General features: G+C 54.4%; 1 protein-coding gene across 1 annotated transcript; it reads right to left on the bottom strand.

Annotated features, from left to right (window-relative positions):
* Positions 1–558: 558 nt before the first annotated feature.
* Positions 559–12,695, bottom strand: ADAMTS15 (ADAM metallopeptidase with thrombospondin type 1 motif 15). Its single transcript, XM_027699497.1, is given in 9 exon segments — positions 559–3,570; positions 3,990–4,165; positions 4,747–4,928; positions 5,026–5,203; positions 6,003–6,286; positions 6,712–6,879; positions 7,421–7,553; positions 11,755–12,534; positions 12,536–12,695. Coding segments are annotated over 9 exon segments (2,817 nt in total). The 5' UTR covers positions 12,671–12,695; the 3' UTR covers positions 559–2,789.
* Positions 12,696–19,523: the final 6,828 nt, after the last annotated feature.

Below are 19,523 nucleotides of genomic sequence, written 5' to 3'. Positions count from 1 at the left end.
ATCATTACAACATAACAGAGAAATAAGTTGCATTTGCTGGGAGAAAATAAAATCCCAGGCAATCTGCTGAGAGCTGGAGGGGGTGACATCAGGCAGCCCTGAGCTGATGTGTCCCAGTAAAAGGAAGGGCCCCAGGGGAACAGGGAAAGAGGGTGTGCTGGGAATTTCAAGAGGAACACACAGCCATGGTTGTTCCAGGATGTGAGAGTGCTGTTCCAGATTACATCAATCCTTTTAACTCTGTATTCTCTGACAAAAGAACATCCCGATTTCAGCAAACCAGCCTTGTTCATTTAACATGCTGCTGTTGGTGACCCTTGGGGCTCACAGGGACTGATCCACCTCTGGGACCCTTCAGCTTGGGTTTCTTTTTTACCAACAACAAGTCCTATAGCAGAACGAAGTCAGAATAAACCTGTTGGGCTTTCAAAGGTGTTGTTTTGTTCTTCAATTAATGAGCCGAGGCTTTAAAAGGTTGGGTTCACAATAAGACTTGAAATGCTCTGCATCCACCAAATAATAACTTTGGCAGGACCATGTGCCACTGGGAAGCAGGTGTAATTTTAAATACAGTTTTATTTCAGGTTGCTATTGATGCACAAACAGCAGAGATCAAGGTTCAGTATACATGGTATACACAAAGCAGCCAGTTCCATTGGCATCTCTGTCCTTTTACTGCACTCTCAGCAAAAGAACCTCACACAAGGAATTCCTGCCCTCCCCGGGATCAAGGGTGACAATTGCTTGGTGGCTTGGAAACCAGCTGTGGGATGGCAAGACACTAAAGTGCAGCTCCTCAGAGCTCTGTCCCCAAAGGAAAGCATGGCAGGCTCGGCGGGAAAATCCTCCAAAAATGGATGGTATGTTCACGGGAATGGAGACCTGGGAGGGATTTCCTAAAAATGTTAAATCCTCTTCCCTGCTGTGCAGAGCAACCACAACATCTGCTCCTGGCTCTGTGGAGCAGTGTGGAGACACAAAATATTATTGTGTTGAAAAAGGAATTACATCAATCCAGGGAGGATGAGCCCACAAACATTGTCGTGTGCAGTTTGCGAAGCCAGTGGAAAGATCTGGCAAGGGAACCTTCATGGCACCACTATCCTGATTGTTGTCATCCTTCTTATCTTGCCCACAGCTGGAGACCTTTGGGAGCCAACCAAGGGGCATTTCCATGCTGTATCTCAATGGGACTGAGCAAGCAAGGTAAGCTCCAAGCCTTTACCTGCTGAGACAGCATCTTCTGCCTACCCAAAATCTGTGTCTCATCCATAAAATCCCTTTCTGATGATCCCAAAACTGTGTAGGTCAACCCAGATGCTCTGGCTTGCTCCCAGTCACAGCTAATTTAATTAAGAAGCACCTTCATCAGCGATGAAGCAAAAAATTAAATGGTCCCTGCTTGTTTCATCTTAGCAAGAGACTTAAATAATGGTTAAACAGTTTTTGGAGGGAGGTAAAACAGCCTCTGACCACAATGGGCACAACACTATATAACCACCAGAGGTACAGAATAACCACTTGCACAAGACTCTGGAGTGAGAAACTGGTTGTAGATGCTTTGCAGCAGCAAGAGGCTCAACATTCCCTCTTTTCCTGCACTCCTGAACTCTACTGAGTCCCTTTTTCCCCAGGAGGGCCTGAAACCCAAATTAATCTTCCCTTTCTGCAGCTCAAAAGCAATGCCAGGCAGTCACCCCAGCTCTGCTAGAGCTCAGGATATCTCAGGGAGGCTTAACACAGAGGAAAAACATCCCAACCTGGCCCAAAGGTCAGAGGGCAGTGGGATGTCTGGGCATGGCATACTGGTCTCATTAAGCATCAAGCACCATTTCCAGAGCGGAATGAAGCACCAGTGACTGCTGGGGCTGTGTCTGACCCTGTGGGACTACAGTACAGTTGCTTGTTGATTTTTTACAATGACAGCTCAAACCTCAGGTCCACAGTGATCCCTTTTAACCCTGAAAGCCTTCAGGTGGGCAGGTTACAAACTGCCCTGGACTGGGGTATCAAGGAGCATCCGGATGCTCACAGAGCCCCATCCCAAAGCACCTTAGAAAACCCTCAGGCAGGTGAGATCCCACTGGGAATAACACCGGCCCTGCTACGCAAGGTTTACATCCATCAGGAGACGAGGAAGGAGGTTAAAGGAATACAGAGTTAAGCACCATAAAATTTACACTGGTCAGGTCATAAACATGACGAGAGAACAAAAATAAAGCCACCACCTTCCAGCCTGGCCTGGGGATGCTGCTGGGACCACAAAGTCACCACCAGCGAGCCCTGGAGGCCTCAGTCCCAGCACCTTGTCAGTCATTGCATTGGTAAAATCCTTTTGATCCCGCTTAGCACGAGTGTTGGGGGAGTCAGGGGAGAGGGGAGGTAGGCTTGGCCCTGGGAAGGTGGGGAGAGGCTTCAACTGTGCAATTTAGGGGCATCTCCCTGCCTGTACATAGATCCATCTCTGGCAGTGATGATGCTCCTCGTTTCCATCTGTCCCCCCCAACTCCCATTGCCTCCACTGGTGGTTTCCATGTCAATCAGTGGCTTCGAGGTAGATGTTCATTCCCGCTCTGTCTCTGAGAGACTTGGTTGGCAAAAGCCCTCTCTCCCAGGTGCGTGGGGTGTCCCAACACCCAGCTCCCTTTTTTGTCCCTGTTTTTTCTTACTTTTCCCCCCATTTGCTATGTGCTGTGGACATCTCCCCATCTCCCAACCCCTGGCTGCTGCTCAGCTGCACCCAGCTAGAGGAACACCACGCCCTTCCTCGCAGACACCCCTTGACCTGCTCAGCACGGCCTCAAGGTGCAGAAATCCAGCTCCTGCGGCTTCCTCCGAAAATTGCAACTCTCCCGGGGTAGGAGGCGCCCGGTCGGGACCAAACATTTCAACGCCCGTCTCTTGAAGCCCCGGCCGCAGCTCTTGGAGCAGGGAGACCAAGGTCCAGCTTCCCAGGCCGGGCAGGGCTCCCCACAGAGCCGGACGTCAGGGGGTCTCTGCGCCACGTCACACTCAGCAGCCGGTTGCCCATAGGAATCACGACAGGCCACCGAGCGCTTCTGCAGCCCATCGCCGCAGGTGACAGAACAGGCTTCCCAACCACCCGCCGCCCACTTGTAGGAGGGACGTTTGTAGCTCGGTCTCCCGCCGTCCAGGCGGTTGGACAGGCTGAGCACACTGTTGTTGAGGTCTGGCGGGGTCTTGCCCTCCTTCTTGTAGGAGGCCTTGTCCTCCTTGCTCTCCTTGGGGAGGTAGAAGGAGTAGCGTACCCGAGGAGGGGTCATCTTCCCCACGGAGAGCACCTCCAGAGTCAGGGGTTCCTGGATGGGCTTGAAGGCTTGGAGGCTCTCAACGGCGGTGCCGGTGCCGCTGTAGCGCAGGACGCTGCCCTTCACCATCAGGTCCCTCTCCACGGCCGAGACAATGAAGTGGCCGTTCAGGAGGTACTTGCCCTGCGCATTCTTCAGAGCCAGGTAGTTGTCATCGCTGATCAGCCCTTTGTAACCCCGCTGCCGGATGTCGATGTTGGAGGCACCTGCAGGGATGACCACCACGAAGTTGTACCCATGCCTGGAAGAGAAGAGCAGTCAGGGCAGGACATCAGGGACATCATGCTACCACATGACCTCAGCCCCCTGCAGCTACAGCCCTGAGATCCTCCCACCCCTACAGTTGTCTCCTCCTTCCCATGAAGGCCATTTTGAATCTCCTCCCTACACCGAGTTTTGTCAAGGCTGATGTTGCACAGATACAAGGAAGAGGCTTCAGCTCAACAGTTCCAGGGATTAACTCCATCATCAGGAGCCAATAGCACATTTAATGTGTCCTGCTTCTCCTTCAGAGCCAGCCCAGGTCTCCATGCACATGAGCATCAGCAGATTTTACTTGGGATGGACTTATCCCCTATCACCCTCTCCATGACCTTCCTGCACCACCCCTAAAAGCACAGCTGGGTGTAGGGTAAGCACATGTGGTCACCAAACACTCACATGGGTTTGGTGAACAAGCCTGAGACTTTCTTGCAGCTCTTGTTGTCTCCTCCACAGACACTGCATTTGTCGAACTTCTTCTTGGAGCCCAACTTCCCGTCACAGCCCGCCTTGATGCATTTGCCCTGGACACAGACTGAGGTGGAGTCCGGGGAGCAAGGGGTACCATCCACAACCTGCACCAGGGTGAGCAAATCAAGCTGCTTCATTTCCCTCTGACACCCCCGAAACTCCCCCAGAGGTGGCCGTCCAACCCCAACACATCCAACAGGTCTGAGAAGATGCCAGCAGGCACCACGTCACCCTTTGCTCACAGGCTCTGTTTTTCAGTCAGGATTTTTGGGGTCTCTGAGAAGAGATGGATGAGGCTACATCCCTTTTCTGCTCTGCCTACAGAATTTCCTGTCCTTTCCGTTGCAGGGACACCATAACATCACTCCACTCAGACCCACGTCTGGATGCCCACCCTGTCCCGCACATCGCTTCCCCAGCACCATAATTATCAACCTCTATTCCAGGACTGTGGGAATATCCCAGAGGCACCTTTACAAAACCAGAGAAAGACCCTCTATGGATCAACTCCAGCCCTGAGGTAAAGCAGACACATACAGTTGATTCATAGCAGCCTGGTGGATTCCCCTCCTCTACCACCTCATCTAACACCATCCACCCACCAGACAAAGAAAATTCATTCTTTTCCAGACACACTGGAGTCATCCCACAGCCCAGGTGCTGACCCTGGGGGTTTCTCACCTACCTTGGGTGCCAGCACGTAGAAGTAGCCGGTGCCATTAGCCCGGCAGATGAGCTTGCACTTATCCCGGGGTGAGACTCCGGAGTATTTGGGGACCCAGGAGACAGAGGCAGTGAGGCGGTTGGTGCTGTGACTGTAGCCATTGAAAGCCTCACATTGCTCCTCACGGAAGCTCTTCCCTGGCACTGGAAAAAATAGGGATGTGGGGTTGAGTACCAGCCTGGACCTCCAGCTCCGGTTTTACGTGGTTGTCACAGCTCAAGCTGAGCTCCAGCCCCTTACCTGCAGCAGGGCAGGGCTCCAGGTTGCAGGAGCGGTACTTGACGCGGATTCCCTCGCAGTAGGAGCCCCCATTGGCCGGCACTGGGTCAGTGCATTCCCGCTTTGCCAGCTGCACCCCACCGCCGCACGTCCGGGAACACTGCCCGTAGGGAGCCCACTTGGCCCAGCCGCCGTCCACCTGAGGGGATACAGGGGATGAGATGCTGCATCCCCTTCACCATCTCCATCCCTTCACCAGCAAAACCTCCAGCTGCCCCCAAACCTGCCCAGGGCTGGCTGGAGCAGAGCAGCATCATCACTCTTTGAGAAATACCACAGAATCCCAGAATGTGCTGAGTTGGAAGGCACCCACAAGCATCATCGAGTCCAACCCTCAGCCCTCCACAGGCTCATCCCCAAGAGTCACACCCTGTGCCCCAGAGGATCATCCAAACACTCCTGGAGTTCCGGCAGCCTTGGGGCCATGACCACGGCCCTGGGGAGCCTGGTCAGTGCCCAACCAGCCTCTGGGGGAAGAACCTTTTTCTAAGATCCCACCTAAGCCTGCCCTGACACAACTCCAGGCCAATTCCTTGGGGTCCTGTCACTGGTCACACAGAGCAGAGCTCAGTGCCTGCCCCTCCTCTGCCCCTCCCCGGGAAGTTGTAACTGCAATGAGGTCTCCCCTCAATCTCCTCTTCTCCAGCTGAACAGACCAAGTGCCCTCAGCTGCTCCTCACACGGCTTCCCCTCATGGCCCTTCTCCATCTTTGGACACTCTCTAATGGCTTAATATCTTTCTTATATTCCAGTGCCCAAAACTGCCATAGTATTCAAGGTGAGGCCGCACAGAGGATGTCCAGTTTGTCCCACATCAGTCACCTCATGCTGGGTTCCCAGCACCAGGAGTGTCTGGGGGAGTGGGGGACTTGCTCAGCCAGCACCCACTTGGAGCGATCCCATGGGATGTTTTTGGGGCTCCCAGCCCAGGTACTCACCCTGTACTTGCTGATGTTGTGCCTCTCCACGCAGGCTCCCTTCAGGCAGAAGCGCCCATCGCCACAGCCAGTGCCGTCGGCCCAGGGGAAGTGCCGGGTCTGGCACACGATCTGCCCACGTGCCTTACCCGTGCACCAGAGCTTGGCACAGTACTGCATGTAGGGGCAGGGCTTGGAGCCCACCCCGAAGGCCAGCTCACACTGCTGGTTCAGGCTGTAGCTTGTCCCCGGCAGGTCTTCGGGCAGTGGGATAGGTTTGGTGGGCTGGTCCAGCAAGCAGTCCCCTGCAGGAATGGAGGGGGAGAGAGGGTCTACCAGGTCCTGGGGGAGTTGTATGGACCAGTGTGGGGAGGGAAAGTGAGGGATGGCTGCTGGAAATTTGGCCAAAGCTATCCAGGTGCTACCCCAGGGATACCCGTGAGGTCAGCTGCGTCCCAGACCCACGTGACTTCATCTCCTGGTGATGCTGTAGAGCTGTGCCAGCAGCCTCAGCACAGACGTCACTGCTGAAGGCACCCCAGCACCTAGGAAACCTGGATGTTACAGAAATGCTGCCAAACTCCCCCTTTCCTTCTGAGTTTGTTTGCAGAGCCAGGAGAAGAACTGCTCTACAGCCCCCCATGTCTCCCAGTAAACACGCCCAGGGATAGACCCTGCTCCCACAGGGCAGAGACACAGGTAAGAGGACGAGGGGCACAGGAGAGCTCACCGTGGCCGCTGTCAAGGAAGTCAGTGATGATGGCAGCACTGCAGGCTGACCAGGGGTTGGCCCGGTCGATCTGGATGAGGGTGGGGGACATCATGTGGTTGGTCTTCAGCCGGCCAAAGACCTCCTCACAGGCCTTCACATTGTCATGGGGCATGTTGAAGACGTGGCCTGGGGTTGCACAAAGGGGGCAGCATGAATAACCGTGCAGGCCAGGCAGAGCAGGGCCCCCACAGCTTCCTGCAACGGGGGAAACTGAGGCACAGAGTGGGGCAGACCCTTGAAAGGATTACAATGGCTGTAGGCAGCCCAGGAGAGCCAGTGAGCTTTCCAGTTCTTTCCCAGATGCTTCATGCATGAGGAAAGCACTCAGGAAAGGAAGGACAAGGGAAATTGCGAAAAGAAGGTGACTTCAGCACTCTCCTCCCTCCCTCCTCCTCCTCCTCCTCCAGCTGTGCCCTCTGCCTGTTATTTCAGGACTCCTGAATCCTGGAAACCCACTGTGGTAGCAACCACAACAGCAAAGCCTTTTGCTTCCTCAGCTACCCTTTCCCACCTGGCTTGGGTGCAGTCTCATGCCCCGAGGTGGAGTTCCCCAATCACTCAACACCGGTCATTGTCTCATCTTCCAGAAGATGAAACCAGGGTTATTTTGAGCCCTGCCAGCTCCTGGAATTCTTCGCAAGAAGGAGAGGAGAGCAGGGAGCCTTACCCAACTCATGGGCGGTGGTGAAAGCCGAGGGCAGCCCGTCGTCCTCGATGACGGAGCAGCTGCGCTTGGGGTCACACATGGTGCCCACATCTGCCATCCCCAGAGTGTCACAGGTGGTGGCACCACATAGGTCCTGCCAGGCACAAAGGGTAGAGGTTAGTTATGAGGACAGCACAGGTACTACAGTTCCCCATCCGTACCCTATCCCTGGTACCCCAAGGGGAGCTGCTGAGGGGGAGAAAGCACAAAGGGACGGGAATCACACCAGGATGCAGAGGCAGGAAATTTGAATCCTGACCCAGACCAGGCTGCAACGGTGTGTTTGTATTTAACCCTGGCACTAGGGATGTGTCTAGCATCCTGCTGTGCCTTCAGCAACAGCTTTTCCCACCCAAACAGTTCCTCCAGCCAGGGTGGAGCTGGTTTCAGCATGGAGAAGTCAGTCTGGCTCCCATCTTCTTAAGTGTGAGCTCAAGGACCAGACCCAGGTGAGTGGATGGGAATACATCTGGCCTTGGACCCACAGCTGACCCACTTCTCAACCTCATTTCTCAACTTTTTCCTAGGAAGAAGAAGCCACTGGTCCAGGGCCAGAGGTTTCCAAGGCTAAAGGAAGCGCTTCTGCCTCTCCAAGACACTCCACAGCCATCCCTCAAGGAGCAAGCAAGAGGAATCAGCCCAGCCTTCCACCCCCAAACTGAGGACAGCCTGACCCCACACAGATGCTGCCAGGAGAGAGGATGGAAAGGATCTCATTGTAGGTGAATCTGCCCTTCTCCAGGATCCAAAGGTGCTTGTGCAAATAAAAAGTCCATTTAAGACACACTGTTGCTGCAGCTTGGTAATAACCTTGCCCTCAGGTGCTCCCCTCCCCTGCTGGGGTGCATCAGTGTTTTGAGAGGGCTAGAGCACCATCCCCATCCCTCAGTCCTGTCCCAGAGCTGCTGGGGAGGCTACACGGGCTGCAGGGAGCTGCTTTCCACATGAAAAGAAAACGTAGGGGACTCAAGGGGCGCTTCCATGCTATAAATAAGCGTGATTCATGCTCAACACTCGCCCAGCCAAAGAGTGTTTGCTGTTCAAAATCCTGCAGGAGCTGCTCTGCCAACATTTCCAGCAAGGTTTCCAAGCTGAAAGGCATTCCCGTGCAGGCAGGTTCAGCTGCGGGTAAATAACAGTCCTGATGACTTCAGAGAGCCCCGGCCAGGGCTGAGATGGCTTTAGCAGGAGACCTGAGGCACAGGCAAGACCGTGATCTTCAGAGAGGTGAAGAAATGTCTGAGTCTGGGCTGGTGGTGGAACACTCTGTCATACAAATGGGTTCAGCACTTTGCTCTGCAACACTTTCCCCATCAGCTGGGACCCTGCTGCATCCCTGATCCCACTCCCTGCCTCAATGCTGGCAGGGACAAGCAGGTCCAACCCCACAGCCCCATACAGGGCCACCACCAATGGGCATGGGGTAATTAATGGTGCTGACAAGCCCAGGCACAGGGTCCCCAGTCCCAAAACACCACCAAGAGCCAGTACCATCACCATGCTGAGCTAACCCAGGGATGCAGCTGGCCCAGGCCCCCCCGCCCATGCTCTCCCCAGCGCTGATGTTTGGGGGCAAGGAAGGTGCGTGGGGAGGGATGACAGAGCATCACAGGGACAAGGTGGCCGCTCTTTGAAGAGTTCCCTCACAGGCACAGCGAGATTTTGGCTCCCAGCCTAACACCTGCACTGACACAGTGACCCACTTCTGGCTCTGAACCTCATCAGCCAGGATACACGACAAGCAGCTCTTCACCAGGTTTTCCCTGATTCCCCCACCACGACCCCCTTGGGGCAGCCAAGGGATGGCAGGCAGCATCTCTGGGCTTTAATGAGGGGTGCTGACCCCCCTAAAACACCTCCTCCAGCCTTGCTGGGCATAAGCCTGCTCAGGAGGAGAGGCAATGCAAGGATGGAGCTACAGAGGGGAGGAGAGAGAACTGGAAGAGGTTTAAGGCAGGAAAGCAGTGTGCAGAGGGCCGGCTCTGCCTTTGCTCACCATCACCGATATCCCCTGCTGCCAGCACAGACACGAGGAGGATGCTCAGTGCCCCAAAGGGCTGCAGACAACCTGCCGAATGCACCATCAGCACTCTCCTGACAGCCTGACCCTTCCTCTGTGGGACTTTCCAAGGCTTTTCCTCATCCCTTGTGAACTTCAAGATGTTCTCCAAGTCAGTTGGGGGGATCCTTGTGGCATGTGCATTAATTCACCTACTCAGAGACCAGCTCATAAGCTCTCTCTCCCTTCCTTGGAGGCTTCCTGTGGGCATCCAAAGCAACTCCAAAAAGCTGAGCCTTGAGCTACAGCATTTCCAAACTCCCCTGCAGCATCTGCTACACTGCAGTTCCTTCATGCAGCACCCCTTCGGTTTTACAGCACAGCAAAGATGTTCAGCAAACATCTGTTGGTCCAGGATGTGTGGGAAGAATGGCTGAGCTCTCTGCTGTGCTGTGCAAGAATATATCCAAGAGGCAGGAGGGCAGCTGAAGGCTGGATGCTCTGCAGGACCCTCCAACAGCACCAACTCAGGTGGCTCTGCACCCACGAGTTGATCAGGACAGAGCTCCCCAAAGGCAAATCCACCATCCAGCACGACTGACGTTGGGAGGGAGCAAAGCCAAGCAGGAAAGGACAGCCCCATTCATCAGCAACTTGTTGACATAACTGGAAACTGCCTATCAACTGGGCTGGAGGTGAAATTTGAGTCAGGGGCTTATGTAACAGCTTTTTGGCAGGGAGATAAGCTTCAAGGTTTCAGGGGACCACAGATGGACGCACTCAAGAAAGGCAGATGTCTCATGGATCGTGTGCCTGTGCACGGAGCTTGCTTTGGGATTTCAAGAATGGCTGGTTTAGCAATGTGTAAAAAATGCAGCCCAGCCATGATCGACAGCTTTTGGATCACTGGGACCGGCTCTGTCCCACGTGTGGCTCTGGTGACCTCACCAGGTTCCCACCAGAGATGGAGCTGGCTCATCCCTGCAGGGCTGTTAGCAGTGTCCACTTCTTCAAGCCTCCCCATGTAGGCAGGAGCTGCTCCAGCAGCCCGGGCTTCAATCCTGCCTGTGCTCCTGCAGGATTCACAGCTGGCCCAGGGCAGGGGGACAAGAGGAGGGGAAGGACAAGGTCTTGCACGTCCTGCACAGCATCACTCGTGCTCCAGGCCATTGTCAGCCTACGCTGACCTCAGCCTAGGGACAGCTGAACTGAGCTGGATGTTATATCCTTCCCACCCAAAAGTGTTTGACCTGCAAAGATGTATGGGGAATGGTCTCCCTGCCTTTGAGGGGAGTGCCTGACCTGTCCCTAATCCAAAAACATCTTGGCAGGGCTAGTGAAAGGAGAAGAAGCCTTTGCTGCCAAAGCCTGCTGCAGCCAGGGTAGGATGTTACTGTCCTCTCCAAGCTGGGCTCATCCTCCTCCCATCCCATCAGTGATTTCAGGATGCAGACACTGAATTGATGTCCATGCTGGGACAGGACCACAAGGAAGGAGGAGCATTGGAAGTAGGTTGTTGGAGCAGTATCACCCAGTTTGTGGGGGTGGGAGGAGGCAGAGTTCATCCCACACCCCACGTTGCCTGCAGAGCCTGTGCCAAAAGAAGCTCAAAGCCCCTCTCCCTCCACAAGGATGTGTCCAGCCCACAGCAGACGTGGGGGAAGCTTTCCCCCGTCCCCCCTCCCCGATGGCTGTAGCACTGGCTGAATCTCTGGTGCTTCACTTCCAGCCCTGAACCAGGTCCATGCAGCGCAGCCAGTGTGGAGGAGAGCTCCAGGTTCTCAGGAGGACCTCATGCATGAGTCAGAGGAAGCAGGGAGAGGTATTTTTCTTGGCAGGTGGCACCAGAAGCTCTTCCCAGCTGGGGAGGGGGAAGCGGGGCCATGTTCCTCCTCTTCTGGGTTCAGACCCCTCATTTCAGGGTGGTGGCTGCTGGAAGCCAGAGCTGCAGGGTGCTGGCTGCCAGGAGACAGGGGATGAAGCAGAAGGTTTCTCCCCATGGGGCAACCTGTCTTTAGGCACCTCCTGGCCTCATTCACCCCCTGGCAGGGATTGTTCCAGACTGCTGGCCAAAACCTGCCCAGGGGACAGCAAGGGCTGGCTCCATGCCTCTGCTCCACCCCACCACGGCACCTGAGAGTGGGGGTTCCCTTGGGAAAGGGGAATCGGCCAGAAGCACAACCTCCTCCATCATGCACCACCACAGAGGTGGGGTGCAGATGGCAGAACGCCTTAGCACAGTGCAGGGCTCCTTGAAATGGGGGACAGTTCCTCCGGACCACCCCCCTGCACCCACCTGCTTGGTGAAGAGGATGGCGGTGTCCCAGTACTCGGGGTGCTTGTCGCTGACCTTGTTCCACTTCTTCTGCCAGGCACAGAAGTTGCGGAGGGTAAGGGCAGCGTTGCTGGTGACCTTGGGCCCCTTGTCATCCTGCCCAATGAGGAGGAACTTGACCACGGAGATCTGAATGGGGTTACGGATGCTGGGGTGCTTGTAGAGGCGGGCGGCAGTGGCCATGAGGGTGAGCAGGTAGTGCTGGAGGTCATCCCCGTGGAACTTCACCATCGACTCGTCAGCCACCACCAACGTCTCCACGTAACGTGGCACCGAGGCAAAGCGCTTGGCCCGACCCCCTTTCCCCCCCGCACGCCCTCGGTACTTGTCGAGCGCCTGCAGCACGCCAGGTGTGAGCCCGGAGCCCACGGCGCACCGGGATGCTCCAGCCCCGACGGGGCGGCCGGGGCTGCGGCGCTGCAGGTGATGGACTCCTCCGGCCGCCCCCCCCGCCAGCGGGCTGATGAGGTACTCGGCTCCCCGGTAGCCGAAGGCCCCCCGGAGCCCCCCGCAAAGGCTGAGGGCGGCGAAGGACTCGCGGTCGGCGTTGACATCCCCTGAATAGAAGCAGTGGCGGAGAGCGGGGAGGGGCCGGCCGGCCGCCCCCAAGTAGTGAGCGGCGAAGGAGGGCGCGATGAAACGGGCGTCGGGGGAGAGGTGGAGGTAGAAATCCTCCCCGAAAGCCGAGAGCTGGATCACCACTGCCTGCCCTCCCCGGGGGGGCTCGGCCGGCCCCCCCCCTGAAATAAGCCGGCCCGTTGATGTCGGGGTCCAGGCGGAGAGGGGTGACCAGCGCGGTGTCGGGGTCTGGGGGTCCCCCCGAGGGCAGGCTCAGCCCCGGGGCGCCCAACAGCAGCAGCGGCAGCAGCGGCAGCATCGTCCCGGCGGGCTCAGGCCGGCGGCATCGGGGTTCGGGGGAGGCGCGGGGGGAGAAAGCAGGACCCGGCCCCCCCCCTTCCTCCCTCCTCTTCCTCCTGGACCCGCAGAGGCTGGAGGGAGCGGAGCGACCCCGCCAGTACCTGCCTTGCGGGGCGCACCGGGGTTTTATAGTGCGGGAGCGGGGGGAGCGGGGCGCGGCTTGGCCCCGCCGCAGCCACTCCGGGGCGGGGGGCTGGGAGCGGAGCCGAGCGGGGCCGAGCGGGGCCGCCGGAGAAGCCGACCGGGGCCGGGACAGGACCGCGCTCCGCCCGGGGCTGCCACCGCCTCCCCGGGGCGGAGCGGCGGGGGGGCGGCACCGCCGGGGGGGTGTGGAATGGTGGGAGAGGGTGGGGTGGGGATTGGGTGGGATGGGATGGGGGCTCGAGATGGGGTGGATAGGGGGTGTGATGGGATGAGGGGAGATAGCGTGGGTGGTGGGATGGAATGGAATTAGGTGGGATGGGGGGCGCGGATGGGGTGAGATGCGATGGGGGGCTGGGGTGAGATGGGATGGGGGGGTAGGATGGAATAGGTTGGAACGGAGTGGAATGGGATGGGGTTGGGTGGAATGCTATGAAGGCTCGAGATGGTGTAGGGTAGGGGTGGGATGAGATGGGGTGGATAGTGGGATGGAATAGAATGAGATGGGATGGGGGGTGGAATGTGGGAGGGTGGGAATGGGATAGGACTGGGGGAGGTGGGATCAGGAGGGCTGGGCAATAGGATGGGATAGAGGGAGACCCTCTTCACTTTTATTCCTGCAGCTTAGAGGGGAACTCTGCAGCTCCCCAGGGATACTCCCACCTGCCACTCTCCCTCCTGCCACTCTGGTTGTTCTGGGTCCTGCTCTAAGCGATGGGAGAGGATGGAGCTCTGTGACCCCCCGCGGGGGGGGGGACAGGGAGGGGTACTCTGGTTGCAACAGGGGCGTGCAGGGAAGATGAAATGTCAGAGAATCATTGAATCATGGAATAGTTTGGGTTGGAAAAGGACCTTTAAAGGTCAGCTAGTCCAGCCCCCCATCCTCTGCTTCGTGCTGGTATTTGGGACGGTTCAGTATAGTGGAGGACCTGCTGTTTGGAAGCAGAGGGCTTAGTTCCCAGATTTATTTGGGAAGATATTAACATATGTTTTTCACAGCCTGGGTGATTTAGCAATGAGGGCTGGGCTGTGTCCCTCCATGCACCTCCAGACTTGCCAGCCCAGCTAAATGGTCCCGGTCTACAGATCAGGGGGATCCCAGAACTCTTCTTCCAAGGGAACCAGCTTTCATTGCATCCTTTGCTACTCCACCCCAGTCCCATTCAGTGGCTCTAGCTGAGGAGCAAAGGTTATTTCCACTTCCGAGGAAGAGCTCAGCCTCCCTTCATCCCCAGGGTCACCAAAGGGAGCACTCCAGAAGTGTTAACACCTGCAATATCCTCTCCTCTGAGACACCCCATGGAGTACATGGGAATTTCCCTACGCCCACCAGAGTGATCACCAGAACAGTGTCTGGAGGATGCTGGGGCAGCTGATGCTCTTGGGAGGTATAAAGATGTCACCATGGGTAGGATTTCTGGAGGCAGGACAGTTAAAAGAAGAGCAATGAAGAGTCCTCAGCAACCATCCATGGCTGAGGAACAGATTTATCAGCACCAATAACCCCCACAGGTTGGTTTAATGATAAAAGTAAGGCCTTTCATGGATAGGCTGGCTTTGATGTGATTTCAAGCCCCAGCAAAGGCTGCAGGCACAGCTTAGGAATGTGTGCATGTATGAAATAAAAGCCAAGGCTGTTGCCTAAGAGGCAGAGCCCACAGCCTGGCTCGTTTTGATGCCAACACGTCCCCGTGCTGTGGTTTGCTTGGTCGTGTGCCTTGCAGCTGAACTTGTGACCCCAAATAACCATCTGACTGCACTGTGCTGAGGGAATCAGGGATTTTGTCTGCTGGCCAAAGTGCAACATGGTCAGGGATGTGGATAAGATCACAAAGAGAAAATGGGCAGCACAGGGAGCAGAGGGGAAAGGGGAGAGGGACCCAACCTTGAGCATCCTGAGGTGCCAGGAGGGAACTTCTTCCCATGGCATTGCCCTGTTCAACAGCATGAGTTTATCCAGAGACAACAGCAGCATACAGGATGGCACATGGTCCCAGAGGTGCCACCAGGTACCTCAGCCTAGAGGTCATCAAGCCAGAGCTAGTCATTGCTGCCCTGGAGCTCCAGCCCCTCCATCTGGGACATCTCCAGCAGCAGAGGATGAGTCAAAGTGAACTGGCAGGACTTCATCTCCAGCCTGGAGAACATCTGATTGCCTCCTGATGGGGAAAGGCAGGCAGAAAATGCAAGTGGTTTGGCTGTGCCTGAGCTGAGACCCATTCCATCCTATCAGGCACAGGACTCACTGTGTCCCATGACACTGACACTGTGCCAGCATCCTTGGAGTGGAAGTGTAGGGATGGATCAGCTGCTCCATCACAGCCTCCCCAGTCCTCACTGTCTCTCTGAGCAGCTGGGAATCACCTACCCCAAGGTAGGTTGCTTTGTTTCCAAACCAAACCATCTGGTGCTTCATTTTCCTGCCCACGGTGAGTAGAAAAGCTGAGGAAGAATATTGCTCACCCTTTCCAGGCAGCTCCAGGGGGTACAGGAATGTCTTGGAGCACTCCAGACCAGAAGGGAGGCACATTTTTATTTTATTTTTTCTCTAGCTCAAGGATGTGATGTGATTTTTTTTTCTTTGAGGACCAACCAGCAGTTGTTTGCACCCCACAGCCCTTTACACCTTCAGGAAGGAGCTGGTCCAAGGTGGCACCTTGGTGTCACTCCATGTGGCTTTCCAGGTGCTCGGGGCTGCTCCTCACTCCTGTAGTTTGTCTGAATTTGATGGAAATGGGACGGATGTAGGTGATCGGAAGGAGAGCACACCCTAAGCAGGGAATGGAGAAGGAAGATGCCTTTGAACCTCAGGGCAGCTACAGATAACAAGGTATATTAAGGTATATAAGGTAAATTTGGCTCCTACTTTAATTTTTGCCTAGAAACCACTTTAAGGTAAAACCTATCTCACCCAGGCCTACTCCATCACTCACCCTCATCTTGAAATATCAGTGCGAGATGGTTTACAGTGTGGATTCTCCTTCTCCCACCCTCCTCCTGCTTCATCCCAAGCATCTCCAGGAAACAATGACAAGTTATTTTCTTTCTTTTATTCACCATTGTGATACCAAGAGTATGAGTTTAAAAATATAAGAAAAGAAACACACCCCTCCTCCCCCAAACCTCACATATCTCCTGGATGTTCCAGTTCACCAAAGAAATAGTTTTAAATAGACCATCTGAAAATTTTAGGCCAAAGATTGAGTGCAACGGTGGTTAAGGCAGGGAATAGCTGGAATTTAGGCTTGACTTTGGCTGAAAGGTTGGCAGATCTAAAGCTTGGGCTCCCTCCCAAAAGTTCAGGCTGTGCTCTCCCAACTCCCCACCACATGGGCAGAAAGGAGGATCCTCTCCAGGGATTGAGGATGAGTCAAAGTGCATTGTTAGGCGGTTTTCCAGGAAAGAAAGGCTTGGAGAGAGAAATCTGGCTGTGTCTAGGTGAAGTTATTGAGGGTGAGATAGGCAAGAAACCTGAGCACATGGAGGACTTTGTAAGCTAAAACCTGCACCATCTTTGGTCCAGGAAGATGCTGGATTTAATTAGATTTGTTCTGGCTGGATGATGGGACGGGAGATGGGCAGGATGCCCCTCCTGGGGTTTCCCGTGTGGTTATTCTATGCAACAGGGATGGCAGCAGCACTTCAACCTTGTCGTAGAAGAGGATCTATGATTTAAACATCTTCAAGCACCTGTCTATGTGTCCCACCACAAAAATCAAACCAGCTTGTTCCCCACATGCAGAGGTGACACAGGAGAAGGATCCCTGTGCTTTGTGCATCTCTGCTGCCTTCTCACATGGTCCCAATACATACTGTCTCCACTAGAATCTCGCAGGGATTCCATATGGGAATAGCATGGTATGCTGAAAAAACCATAAAGCTTGGTTTTGCCCAATTTCCATCCAGTGTTGCAGGTCCTGGGGTTGCTGATTGTTCCTTTACCCTGAAAGCATCCAAAATTCCCCTCTCTCTTCACTCCCCTTGGTATTTAAGGCGCTCTCCTGTTTTTTTCAATAGGTTTTTTCCAGGGTGTTTTAAGGTAGCACAAGAAAATTTAGAGGAGCTTGATGATGGTCCCACATATCCCAAGAAACAATATCACGGGATTCTGATCACCTTCAGCCTGGGGATTTATGACCCAGGACTCACAGCTCTGTATTGTTCCCACCTGAGACAGGATCCACCCGTGATTAATTCCGTTTATGGGATGATCATGGTGGGAATACAGGCACCAAAGACATATAAATTCACTGAGGGGGATGCTACAGGTCTGGGTAAGCCTGAAAGTTTGTTTAAATGATGCACATCTGGAATAAACCTGGGAAGATGGAGACTCCACAAGCCAGCTGCTGAGGATGCTCATCACTCAGGCAAATCATTATGAATTTCATTCATTTTCATCAGCCCATAAACCATGTGAGAGTGCAAAATGGAGGAGGGGAGATTTTTTCTTCCAAAACCCAGTACTTTTATTATAACTTGCCCTATTTTTTTAGAGCTGTTTATGGGCTGGTCCATAGGAAAAGCAGCTCTAGGGCAGGTCTGGAGGTCTTTGTCAAATTCGGAGGGATTTAACGCCAGATCATACACAGGTTTGGGGTTTGAGGAAGGACCAGGTGATCTTTGGAGGATCTTTTCGTTGATGTGCTGGTCTCAGGATACCTTGGAAGCTTCAAGGCCCATCTCAGAAGCAGAGAAGCAGCTCCCCGGGGAGGAGATTGCGGTGCTGGAATTAGGACTTGGCCCTTATCTCTGGAAAGCCATAAACCTGCTTCCCTTACAACCACATCTGGACACAACTGGAGCTACAAACCCACCCTGAAGAAAGGTTGCCCTCTGGTGCCACCTCCTTGCTCTGTAAATCCCGGTATGAAACAGAATTAAATCCAGGTATGAAATGGAATTGAAGGCATTAGAAATGATGGTGTTACAAATCAAAATGCAATTAAAAATAGAGAACAAATATGGGAAAATAGAGAAAAAGAGAAAAAAACCTAAAGATGGTTTAGAAATCAGAGATGGAATCCTTTCAAATAATATAAAATCAAATTAATTAATCAAATTAATGGCCATGGCTCTCGATGTTTCCATCCTCAAGGGCACCAAGTGTTTCATCAACATCTGATAAACCGAGACCCAGCCTGGATGTCCCTGCCTCCTAAAAATCTGCTTTTCCCATGTTTCAGGGATCCAGGAGAATCAGTGTTTGCCCAGCACCATTCTCACAGCTGCCAAATCTCCTGTGCTGTTGATGCACCATCTCCAGGGAAATGCTGCTGCACGGGGGGGGGGGGGGGGGGGTAGGGTTAGGAGTAAGGGGGGTGCCAAATATTGCCCTGAAGGGGAAGAAAACCCCGGGTTCTATGGGGTACTTAGGGTTTGGAGGCACCAAACCCTAAATCACCACCACTTTTAAGGCAGGGGGGCCCTCTCGTGGCTGTGGCCATGCAGTGGGAAGGGGCTAGGCAGCGATTACTGATTCATACTGACACATTTGCTGTTTAATTCACTCACTGGCTCCAAATCAAGCCCAAATCTCCCCTTTCCCTGCAAACCTCAGGCTAGCAACCATTTTCCTGACTCCCACTTGTCAACCTTTGCAGGTAGGATGGTTTCACTGAACATAACTTGGCTGGACACTGATTTAAAACCCAGCTGCTTTGCTGGGAGAGATTTCCTCCCACCTCCTTACTTTAAAAGGAAAACTAGCGGACCTCTTGTTTTAACATCAGGTGGTGTTTAAGGTGGCTGCAGAACCACTTCGCTCTCCCAGAAAATTTCCAGGGATGGACTTAGGGTTTCCCACAGCAGCGTAGGGCGGCACTGACATCTAGTGGTCTCATTTTTGGGGATTATAGTTGCTTCAGTGATAGCTCAAATAATTCTCCCAAGTGTTTTCCCTGGGCTGAGGGCAAGCGGGAATACCTAAAACTCAGCCTGACCCTGAAAATTTGGATGTGAACCCGTTTTCAGAACAAGGAGGTGACAACAAAACACCCCAGAGACCCCCGAAACGGGGCAATCCTCCCTGCTGCTGAGCAGGAACAGCAAATGCAACGTAGGGCTCATCCTGGCAGCCAAAAGTCCCTTGGGAAAAGGGTGTTCGGCGGCGGGAAGGGTGCGGGAGGGACGTGCCCTCTGCCTGGCTTTGCAGAGCTGGGGACCCACAGAGGGGAGCGGGGCAGACGTTTTCAAGCTGTTTGATCAAAAGGATCTTTAAATCACACTGACTGGGGAGTTAATGGCTTTCACATGCTCAGACAGCCCCTAGGAAAGAGAGAGGAGGACAGCGCGTCCTGCAAGGGGTTAAGAAGCAGGAACCCCAACAAGCCTTGGAGTGCCTCGTCCTCTGTAGGGAGGAGATGCAGAGGTGCAGCCAGGTGAGGTTTTGCTCCCTCCCGGCGTGTCTTCGAGCTGGTTTGTAACGAGCCGACGAGGCTGCAAGAAATTCCAGCTACTGTTAGTAGAACGAGCTGCTAATGAAAACCAGCGGTGCCTCCAAGCTAGGATGCAAGCACGTCCTCCCAGATCAAAGATGCAGCTCCGGGAGCGGAAAGCCAAGAATAAATTACATCCTGTCGCCTGCAGTCTTACCTGTCCTAGTTCAGAGCAGGGGCACCTCCTCCCTGACTCCCCTCCTGTGGGAAGGCAAAGCCCGAGGGCATTCTGGC

Source organism: Neopelma chrysocephalum, unplaced genomic scaffold (genome assembly GCF_003984885.1).
Source record: "Neopelma chrysocephalum unplaced genomic scaffold, ASM398488v2 Primary Assembly neopelma1_138, whole genome shotgun sequence".
NCBI classification, from domain to species: Eukaryota; Metazoa; Chordata; class Aves; order Passeriformes; family Pipridae; genus Neopelma; species Neopelma chrysocephalum.
This window is presented reverse-complemented; position numbering and strand designations above follow the sequence as displayed.